Source organism: Primulina eburnea, chromosome 8 (genome assembly GCF_022965805.1).
Source record: "Primulina eburnea isolate SZY01 chromosome 8, ASM2296580v1, whole genome shotgun sequence".
Classification (NCBI taxonomy): domain Eukaryota; kingdom Viridiplantae; phylum Streptophyta; class Magnoliopsida; order Lamiales; family Gesneriaceae; genus Primulina; species Primulina eburnea.
The window spans coordinates 37,982,606-37,994,477 of NC_133108.1; the positions used below are offsets into that span (position 1 = coordinate 37,982,606).

At 37.0% G+C, this 11,872-nt stretch overlaps 1 protein-coding gene and 1 long non-coding RNA gene across 3 annotated transcripts; both read right to left on the reverse strand.

Annotated features, from left to right (window-relative positions):
- Positions 1–518: 518 nt before the first annotated feature.
- On the reverse strand, positions 519–2,094 carry LOC140839569 (uncharacterized). The gene is made up of 2 exons (XR_012119758.1): positions 1,661–2,094; positions 519–1,231 (listed from the first exon to the last, which is right to left on the reverse strand). It is a non-coding gene; the product is annotated as an uncharacterized lncRNA (long non-coding RNA).
- A 1,029-nt stretch (positions 2,095–3,123) lies between these two features.
- Positions 3,124–11,729, reverse strand: LOC140839567 (uncharacterized). 2 transcript variants are annotated; one of them, XM_073206371.1, is made up of 3 exons: positions 10,569–11,729; positions 5,017–5,139; positions 3,124–4,811 (listed from the first exon to the last, which is right to left on the reverse strand). In XM_073206371.1, the coding sequence occupies exons 1-3, from the start codon at positions 10,653–10,655 to the stop codon at positions 4,326–4,328; spliced, it is 696 nt and encodes a 231-aa protein (XP_073062472.1). In that variant the 5' UTR covers positions 10,656–11,729; the 3' UTR covers positions 3,124–4,325. The 2 variants fall into 2 exon arrangements, with proteins under 2 accessions (XP_073062472.1, XP_073062473.1); XM_073206372.1 differs by having other exon boundaries at positions 10,532–11,729.
- Between the last annotated feature and the right edge of the window lie 143 nt (positions 11,730–11,872).

Consider the following 11,872-nt stretch of genomic DNA (forward strand, 5'->3'; position numbering starts at 1 on the left):
GTTTTTAATATTGAGAATTTAGAATGGACACCATGTTTATCGGTATACAAGATTCAATGGATAATGAATGCTTTGCTTTCCCAAATAAATCTACATAAATATCTAATTTCCTTGTTCTCCTTATAAATTTCGCCGTATCACTTGTGCAATGCACGTCTTACTTACTGGTATAATTAAATGAGTTCGATTGCTAAATTGGTTATTTGATGTATACCAAAACAAAATAAGCAATGAGTACCTCTAAAATTTCATGATGTTTCATACTCCGAGATAATTCGTTAATTTTTAAAACTGTTTCACTTGCCGGTTCCAGTTTCCACGAAGCCCAAGCCAAAAACAGAACAAAATCAAAGCCTGTTTCTGTGTTCGAATGAATGACGAACCGCTCTGGAGAAGAAGTCCACCTTCTTGTATCTCAGACGTGTGACACAGCATCCTCGCACTCATGCACTTCAATTTCAATGTAATACAATTTCATGTAGCTGTGATAATCTGAAAGAGAGAATAAAACTGCAAAATAAAGGTAAAAAGGGGTGTGTGTATATATATATACCATGCTTGCAACACATGTAGCAGGTGAACTAAAAATGAAGAAACTTGCTCGGTTATTCAATGGCATAAACAAAGGAAACTTGTGACAATCAATCTTCTTTACTAATGTAAAAGACTCAAGTTGACAAGCTTTGTCAAAGACATACTCCAAAAGAACACAAGAACGGAGATTCGTGCAATCTTCATAAGCACTCAACCCCAACTTCAGCGGCCCGCCTCGGCTTATTTTTCCTTCTGCTTCCAAGTTGTCTGTACCCAACAGACTTGATCGAGTCAGTACCATTAGTCTCGGTTCCATTGCCATTTTCCTCTTTAAATGGCTCCATAATGTCCTTGACCTGTGATGGCCTTTTTCTCTTCTTGTCATTCTCTGTGGCATCTTGATGCTTGGCAAGTTTATTGAATACCAAACGTTTTGCATCTTCTTCTATCTTCTCGAATTCATCTTCTTCCTGAACACTATCATTTACATGTATTTGCGGCCTTCCTCTTCTCCTCGTAGCTATTTTCTCATCCTCACCACTTTTATTATCATCAGTGGTGGCAAATACAGATTGTTTCTTTCCTTTTCCTCTCCCTCTACCCATTTTTCGGGATCAGGAATCAGAACAGAAGAACAAAACTCTGGAAAAGAACACCACCACTGCTTTACAAATCCCAAGAGTTTATCTTGATCGAGCTACAAAATCCAATAGGAACAATCAAAAAGAGTACGCAATAATCCGACCTGTAAGGCTGTAAACTCTAACCATGCGACCATAAGACAGAAAGTGAAACACATACATAGTTTAATTTATCCTGAATAACAACACAAGTCAGAACCAAGTAAATCTGAAGCTTATCTAAATACATCTTCTCATTAAACAGGCCTACTACTTGTTTAATACATCAAAACCAGCAAAAACTCAGTATGATAAGTCATAAATTACGAATGAAAACCAAGCAAATCTCAATTACACATATATGCTTGATATATCTAACAAAGGATAAATAAACAGCACCAAGAAATAAGTTTGTCATGATCTCACAATAAATCTATAATCAAATTATCACTTAAGAAGCTCAAAAGGATAATAAAATAACAACACAGAAGAATAGACGAGCATACCAAATGAAGCTGATTTAGAAGATGCAGCAGCTTTTTACATCCTTGTTAAAAGCAATCATTTTACGAATATGGTTAAACCAGCCACGAAACTGATCAAAACCCAATTACCAGATGGATTTTCTATTTGCATGAACAGTTTCGATACAAAAAGATGAAATCTTGACACACCGAGAGAGAAATAAAGAAATATTTATCTGAACCAAGCTAAAATGAAGGGCCAGACCAGAAAAACAACAAGGGTGGGGAAAAGAGAATTTAGCAGATGAATTCAGATGCAAAAAGGTTCACTCTTTTTTCCCATTTGAACCTTGAAAGGTTGAAAAACTAAGCCAATGAGCTGAGAGGCGCAAGCAAAGACGGCAAGATGGAGAAAATTAAAGGAAATGAGTGAAAATCACGAGCATTTTAAAGGGAAAAATGATGAGAGTTGTTTATTAATTTTTTTTAGGCCGAAACGACCAGTCAGGGTAACGGAATAAAAATGCCCTTAAATATTATTACTTTTGAAAAAATAAAATGACAACACAATTGAAACAATATCGCAAGCAAGAACGTAATTTTCATTTCATCGGAAAGAGATCAAAAGTTAACCCTTGATATCGAAATGCAATCTTTTGTATGTCACTCATATTCCACAAATTTTGCGAGAGCCGTCAATTCCTGTACATAAAACTATGCGAGATCATTAGTATTTGTTAGATGAGACTCATTCTGAGCAAGCTAGCACTCTTTGCTTTGGTGGTTGGATTTTAGACACCCAAAAACAGGGTGTTTCTTTTTTTAGTTACAACACAAGCGGGGAGGTGGATCGAACCCGAGGAGGGGAATCAGCTAATCTGATGGATGGGATCACTGAAATACAAGCCCGATTTCCCAAAAACAGGTTTACAGGCAACTATCAATTGTTTTTTGATCGTAAATGAATTAATGTTCCAAGGACCAAATGACAAAGACCCGTTGAATTTTATCGTTGGGGTGTCAGCTAGTATCCTTCTGGCATGGGGACCACACGTTCAGCAGCTGGAGTAAAGTGTTGATGAATTGACTGAGCAGTCGACTTTCGCAACACGCGTTAGGATTCAGGGCCACCTGGCTATTTAATGGACTTCCAAGTGATTATGAGGAGGGACCCAAATTCCATCAAGAAAGCCAATCAAGATTGCTTGCATATGATCAGATATACGTCAGCTATAACTTCGAGCAATGACTTGAAAGCATAAAACGTGAGTTGAACAAAACAGCAAGAATAAAAACAAAAACAAAACTTGAAATTTTATTAGTAAGTCGTTGAAAAATGTGAATTTCTAACATGGAACTTGATGGAATTGGTCTCGAAGAACGAAAGAGACTTTCTTCTGGTTCAGAAAAGCTCTACTCCCCTATGGAACACAGGGACATATCTCCTTAGAAGCTATTCCGCTGTTATTTCTAAGGATTCAGTATCAGCCTTGGTCAATCTGGCAGGATATTCAGGCAAAAAAAATCATCCTCCACATGAACAATCTCGAGGGAAATTCATTTACTGTCCCGAAGGTAAAGTGTTTTTGTGGGGGTAGTAAGCTATGAATAACATTTACCATAAAAATATATATCAAAGGCCATGTACTGGTAACCATGAGGACCACCTACATTACTGACATTTCTTATGATAATGAGACATCAACTGAACCTGTTAATTGTAGTTTCAAATGAAGATCATTAAGGAACAAAATCATTGAGACTACATTTTTTGCTTTAGCTTGCTCGAGTGAAAAAGTAGCGAGCTTACTCGAGTGAAAAAGTAGCGAGCGGACTGAATTTCAGCAACTCCTCCATGCCAGAAAAGGGTGCATTCCATCACAAAAGACTATAATTTTTTATTGTTTTGTGGGATTATCTCAAGTGTCCAGAGTCTTAGATCGATAATTCAAATTTGCAACTCTACCTAGACAATCACTTGGTTATTTTGAACTCTACATTTGCTTAAAAGTTCTTTCATGTCAAGTGTTAACATTTGTATGGCAGCTCAGTTGATAAGCATCTGAGACCAAGTAAAAAAGGGAGGAAACTTTTTCATTTAGAATATATTTTTTCCTTCATTTTCATCCAAAATTCCAACCCCTGGGATGAGAATTGACATAAAGCCTTACAAATATTTCCTCTAAGCATGACATGAGAGTGCTCAAGGATAACTTTGGATACACTGTTCTTTCGTCTTTGAGCCATTTATAAGTCAAAAGTTTAAGCTTCACCCTCTCGATTGTATAAGATACAAGGGGAGGATGAGTGAGCAAATCAGTCACTGGGTAGCCCATTCTTTTGCAAAAGAATTTATCTTTGTTTCAATTATATCTTTGGACTGTTGAGAATTTGAGGAGATAATTTGACCATCGTTATGCCTTCCACTGTTCACTAAACAATCAAATCTCTCTTGAAGTTCCACTCCTTTGCCTCGATACTCTTTAATAGCTCTTTCCATTCCTCTGACTTCTCAACAAAGCCTAGACTAAAAAAAAAAATCAGTTTTGATTTCCCTCTCTTTTAGAACCCTGCTTGGATCTGGTAGCCGATCAATTCTCCTTCCAAGGATCCATGTCTTCAGCACATTAGGATCTTACTTATCATTTGACCAAGCCTGCTCTTACCGCAGTTCAAGGCACCCATTAAGCTTTTAACTTTTTTGAGTTCACACGAGCCAAGCAGGATTGGTATGAACCAAGATATTACAAATATCTCGAACAGGCATGTCAATTTCAATGAGAAATGTGTAGCCCTGACGTAAATTATTGATATACATTACAACTGATATCTGCGGAAACTGAAGAAAGGTGTTTTGTACTTCACTCTTCAAGGTTCCAAATTTCAACAAGAACCCAAATAGGCAAAAGGTAAAAAGTCCAGAGCGCTTAAGTACAATGTCAGGATGTTGAACAATCAGTTTCCATAATTCATGCTCACTCAAGCCCAACTCACTTGGTAAGCACACAAGCTCAAGCATACATTTCCAGTTGTAGTTCTCTTCGGAGATATGCTCTTCAAACCAGTCAATATGAATTCCTGCATTCTTTAACTTCGGCAGAATCTCAACGTATTTTTCATTCATATTTCCTCTCAAAAGATAAGGACTTGAAGCAATAATCTTAACCACAAGAGACTGTTTTAACCCCAAACCCTGAAAAGATTGAAGCTTTGATTGCAAAACCCATAATCATACCCAAAAATTTATGTTGCTTCCTTATAAATCTTTCCTATCTTGTTTCGCGCAATGCCATAATTATACAAGACATAATAGTTCTCCAACAATCGATCATCATTCAAGAACATTAAATTGCGAGGAAGAAGCTATGGGTAGTTCAAACTCATTAATGGGATGGTACCTCAAGAACCGCGACAATGGACCGGCTCACATCAGCATTGTCAATATATATCCTCTTCAACAACCTATCAAAAAACTCTGGAGAATCTTTATTCATGGTCTCAGCATCCATAAACTGCAAACCCTGGTGGAATGCAAGTATTCCAACAAAACAGCTTGTGCTTCGAAATCAAAGAAAAGATGGGTGATGGCAAGGTGAAAGACAACATTTGTATGAAGTGGTGAACCGACGCATTAGAATATGAATCAAACATAAGCAACGTAAAAATCAGGAGTGGGAAAAAATATCGAAATATCGAAATACCGAAAAATCGTACCAAAAAAAATACCATATTTACCGAAAAAATTGGTATACCTACCGCACCGAAATTTTCGGTATCGGTACGAAATTATTTTTTTCGGTATTTCGGTACCGATATAAACTTTTTTCATATCGAAAATTCGGTATACCGAATATACGATATACCAAATTTCCGGTACCGGTATGAAAAAATTCCATACCGATATTTACGGTATGGTATACGGTACCGTAGTTCGGTACGATATACCGTACCGTCCACCCCTAGTCAAAATACCCTAAGAAATAATCAACAAACATACTTTTAACATTTGAATTGACAAATGAGATATTAAAATGTGTAAAGTATGAATTACTTGTATTCGGAAAATTTAGGGAAAAGAGAGTCCTTTTGGACTTATATAAAAAAGGATCCGTATGTCAATTTACATAAATGTTCTTATATTTTAAGTGTTAATACGTTAAAATGGGCCAATTAAAAAAATGGGATTAAGAGAAAATATTTAAAAAACAAGGACTCTGACTTTTTTTTAAAAAAAAAGAAGGAGTTGACTCTTGATTATTACATTAAACTTTAATTAAACTTTTAACTTAATAAAATAATTGTTCTCTTCTCTTTCTTCTCGGTCGACGCATCTCTTCCCCAATTAAAAAAAGGCTTGGGTTACTACCTCCCCAAATTTAAAAACCTCATCTACCACATATACTGCTTCCGCATTACATTAAATCGAACATAACCACCTGTTGTTGCTCATTTCTCAGATCTAGATCTAAATCTACTCCTGCATATCTTGCCCGATTCTTCTGTATTTGAAGACCAATTCGTCTGTATTTGAAGAAAAAACACCGTAAGTTTTCTCCATTTTCCTTGAACCTCTTTCATTGTTTTCTTCATTTCGACCAAAATTAACTCAGTCGATGAAGAATATTTCTCGACCAAAATTAACTCGGTCAATGAAAATATTTCTCGACCAAAATTAACTCGGTCGATCAAGAAGAATTCTTCTTGGCCGACAAAACTCTTCTTGGTCGACCGACTTATTTTGGGTCGACCTGGTGTGACCACACTTTTTTTATTATTAAAAAATTTTGCCCATTGTAATTATCATATTTTTAGGTGAATTTTGTTTCTATGCCAACAGTTATTGTTGTTCATTTCGATGAGAAATGAGAAGTGAGAGAGGAGCTGGTATATAAATGAAATCCAGGGCCACAATGCAAAGTTTGTTGCTATTCCGATGTACTGATGATATTTGTTAATTTGAAATTTTAAAAAGTGAACTATATAGAGCTGGGAAAGTAGAATATACTGCCAACTTGATGTTGAGTTATCTTCTAGATTTGCCGTGCAACATTCAACCGATTTATATAGAGAATGGCCATGATTTGAAAACATATTTGTATCTTGGTTGTCCGAGAAGTAGGCAGTGCTTCAAGTTGAAATTTAACATGTTGCTTCTTTTGATGTTTTTGATAATGTGCACGGATACGGTATTGATGAAAACAATTGCAATTTTAACGAACAGAGACATTTTGATTATTATTTTCACTTGAATATTGTTTCTGTGGAACGTAATAATGGCAGTGACTTTTTCGACGAAGCACATAATGTGGATGCCATGCATGTGGATCGTAGTAACACAGATGATAAAGCACGTAATGACGCAAATGAGGTCGAGGAAAATGTGGTTGCAATTAAAGACCCAAATTTGGTTGCGGATGTGGATATTGATAATGACACATTTTCATTCGCCGATGGTTCAAACTTGTTTGTTGGTCAAGAATTTCCAAACCGAGAAGCGGTGAAAAAAGAGCTAATTAGAATAAGTTTGGAAGCTTGCTTTGAATTTGAGACGGTTAAAAGTTAGCCAAAAAGTGTACGCGTAAAATGTGTAGTGTCTGATTGTAAGTGGAAAATCTGGACCTCAAAGATTAAGAATGATTCACGTGCATTTTCCGTTCGGACATATTGCAATACACACACATGTGGTTTGACTGAGAGACGAAAGAGAATCCGTGGAGCGAGTTCTGCTGTTGTTCGTGATATGTTGGTGGATAATTTCCAAAGACATACAGTGCCAATTGTACCAAAAGCGATGATGGCGATGATGTGCAATATTATGAATGTTGATTATCATACTACAAGGCTTGGAAAGGGAAAGAACTAGCAGACAATATGTTGAAAGGTGATCTACGAAGAGTTTCACTCTATTGACTTGTTATTTGCACATGGTTGAGCAGATGAATCGAAGAAGCATAACAGACATATTTGTCGACGAAGAAAATCGATTCAAGTATATGTTTTTTGCCTTGAGTGCATGCGTCAGAGGATATCGAAGTATGCGGAAAGTTGTATCAATTGATGGTACATGCTTGAAGGGCAAGTATAATGGTGTTTTACTGGTGGCATCAGCACAAGATAGAAATTATCACCAATATCTTTTGGCGGGGAGAATCGTAGATATCGAGTGTACTTCTTCGTGGAGTTGGTTTTTGACGAAGTTGTTAGAAGTAATACCAGACAAGGATGAACAGATGATAATTTCAGACAGGCATCAGGGAATCATTAATGTGGTTTCGAATGTCTATAGAAATGCGCATCATGGTCATTGTACGTGGCATTTATCCCAAAACATTAAAACTAGATGCAAAAAGAAGGGTGCAACCGAAATTTTTTTGCACATTGCAAAAATTTGTAAGCCTTTCGAGTTTGATATTGCATACAATGATTTTAGGGATATATCCTGAGGCAGCGCAATTTTTGGATGAGAGAGATTCACTTGATAGATGGACTCGAGCATATTGTCCAAAGACCCGTTACAATATTATGATGACAAACGGGGTTGAGTCAATCAATACTAGACTACTTGTGGACCCCGTTTAGAATTGATCTACTCAACCCCGTTTGTCATCATAATATTGTAACGGGTCTTTGGACAATATGCTCGAGTCTATCTATCAAGTGAATCTCTCTCGTCCAAAAATTGTGTTGCCTCAGGATATCTATTCCTAAAATTATTGTATGCAATATCAAACTCGAAAGGCTTAACGATACCCCACTCCAAAGGATATTGGTGATAATTTTCATCTTGTGCCGATGCCACCAGTAAAACACCATTATACTTGTCCATCAACCACGTACCATCAATTGATACAACTTTCTGCATACTTCGATATCCTCTGACGCATGCACCCAAGACAAAAAACATATACTTGAATCGATTTTCCTCGTCGACAAATATTTCTGTTATGCTTCCTCGATTCATCTGCTCAACCATGTGCAAATAACAAGTCAATAGAGAAAAACTCTTCATAGGATCAACTTTCAACATATTTTCTGCTAGTTCTTTCCCTTTCCAAGCCTTGTAGTAAGATATATCAGCATTCATAATATTGCGCATCACCACTTTTGGTACAATTGGCACTAGATGTCCTTGGAAATTATCCACCAACATATCACGAACAACAGCAGAACTCGCTCCACAGATTATATTTCGTCTCCCAGTCGAACCACATGTGTGTGTATTGCAATATGCCTGAACGGAGAATGCACGTGAATCATTCTTAATCTTTGAGGCCCAGATTCTCCACTTACAATCAGACACTACACATTTTACGGCGTACACTTTTTCAAAGTAAGCTTCCAAACTTATTCTAATTAGCTTTTTTCACCGCTTCTCGGTTTGGAAATTCTTGACCAACAAGCAAGTTTGAATCATCGGTGAATGAAAATATGTCATCATCAATATCCACATCTGCAACCAAATTTGCGTCATTACTTGCAACCACATTTCTCTCGACCTCATTTGTGTCATTACATGCTTCATCATATAACTCGTCCGTGTTACTACGATCCACATGCATGGCATCCATATTATGTGCTTCGTCGAAAAAGTCACTGCTATTATTACGATCCACAGAAACAATATTCAAGTAAAAATAATCATCAAAATGTCTCTGTTCGTTAAAATTGCAATTGTTTTCATCAATACCGTATCCGTGCACATTATCAAAAACATCAAAAGAAGCAACACGTTCAAATTCAACTTGAAGCACTGGCCTACTTCTCAGGACAACCAAGATACAAATATGCTTTCAAATCATGGTCAATTCTCTATATAAATCGGTTGAATATTGTACGTAAAATCTAGAATATAACTCAACCTCAAGTTGGCAGTATCTTCTACTTTCCCAGTTCTATATAGTTCACTTTTTAAATTTTCAAAATAACAAATTTCATCATCCACTGGAATAGCAACAAACTTTGCATTGGGCCCTGGATTCTATTTATATATTAGCTTCTCCCTCACTTCTCATTTCCCATCGTAATGAACAACAATAACTGTTGGCATATCTACAAAATTAACCAAAAAATAAAAAATATGATAATTACAATGGGATTTTTTTTAATAATAATAAAAAAAGTGTGGCCACACCAGGTCGACCCAAAACTTGGTCGACCGAAATTAAGTCAGTCGACCTAGAAGAATACTTCTCGGTCGACCGAATTCTTCATTGGTCGACCAAGAAGGACCGACTTAATTTTGGTCGACAAATATTCTTCATTGACCGAGTTAATTTTGGTCGATCGCTACATGAAGAAAACAGTGAATGGAGTTTAAGAAAAATGGAGAAAACTTACCTGTGTTTTTTCTTCAAATACAAACGAATTGATCTTCAAATATATAGAAGAATCGAGCAAGATATGCAGGAGTAGATTTAGATCTAGATCTGAGAAATGAGCAACAACATATGAGCAACAACAGGTGGTCAAGTTCGATTTAATGTAATGCGAAAGCAGTATATATGGTAGATAATGTTTTTAAATTTGGGGAGCAGGTGACCCAATTTCATTTTTACTTGGGAAAGATGTGCGTCGACCGAGAAGAAAGAGAAGAGAACAATTAATTTATTAAGTTAAAAATTTAATTAAGGTTTAACGTAATAATCAAGAGTCAACTCCTTCTTTTTTAAAAAAAAAAGCCAGAGTCTTTATTTTTTAAATCATTTATGTCTTAATCACAATTTTTTAATTGGCCCCTTGTATTCTATCAAACATGCGCAAGTGAATATGTTGAAACAAGATTTTAACTCATCCTACTTGTAACTTTACATTTTCAAAGATACAATCACTGTGGAGTAAACATGGAATTTGCAAGCCATTCAAATTCTTTAAAGCGGTCGACCCAGTCAAAGAAGCACAAAATATCAAACGCACCGTGGAAGAATAATCACAACGGAAGGCAAAGAAGAACCTCAAACGAAGAGAGCTGTTGTGAATGGCTAAGTGATTGAATCGGATGCGGCATGTTCAGTATCCGATTTCTAACCTCCCTCAACATCAACAATGACTGGATTTAGTTCAAGATCTGCGAACAAACTAGCTCATATTTTTGGTAATTCTTGTCTTCGTGATCCTCCATTCTCTGAAGCTCCAGAACCAGTGCTTTTTTGTGTTGGACAAATGGTTAAAAATGTACTTTGGGTCTATATCTTACTAATATAAATTTATTTGGTTCGATCCAACAAGAAACGACAAGATAGTATGAGCGCGCTTCACATGTGCAAGACTGCAACATATAAATTCAGTTGTTGACATATAATACTGCCGTGGGGTGGGCACTGAATACTGATCGAATTTTCGGATTTTTGTAGTTGTGTTCGGGTATCCGATTTTTTGGGTAACATTTTCAATATATAAACCCAAACCCATTTTTTGGCTGCCAGACTAGTCTGATACTTGATTGGGTTCGGGTTTTTCAGAACTGGTTCGGGATTTTTCAGGTTCTGACCCGATTTATTGGGTTACATTTTTAATACCCGAACCCAACCCCATTTTTTGGCTACAAGACTAGTCGGGTACTTGATGGTTCGGGTTTTTCGGAGCGTTTCAAAAAAATTGCCAACTAAGTTCATTGGTGATGACCATCTTCATCTTCTAACTCGTCTCCAGGTCCATCGGGTGGTCCAACTGAGCCAACCCCTTATAACAGAGTACTGCGAGCATACTGGGCATTCATGTGGTTTGCCCTTCTCTAGCCAGAACCAAACATCATATCAATCTTCTCCTGCTCCCAAGCATCCCACAATTGTTTTGTTATAAGACTCGATCACAACAGGTTCTTCCTTAGTTTCGAATGAACCGTACGAGTAATTTATTTCAAGAATATCTTGTCCTTTGAACAGACTTGGAGCTCCTCACGCTCATGACCAGTGGCAATTGTCATTACATCCTCCACACTTTTTGTTGCACTCACATCCCTAGAAACGGTGCTTAAATGACGAGAGAAGACGGGGAATAAACGGCGAGGATTCTCCAGGCCTGCAGAAGATCCAACAGCGAATCAGGAGGATTTGGGAGGGGAAAGGATTGGGGCGAGAGTTTGGAGCTGCTGCGAGCCTTCTCCGCAGTTCTTCTGAGCTCGCCAAGTTGTAGGGCAAATTAGAATTAAGGAACTCAATCCCCTAATTTTTTTAAACGGGCTTTGAGTACCCGATCGGGTTTTCCGGACATCCGACCCAATTTTAACTAGTCAGGTTAGGGTTTTAACCCGAACCT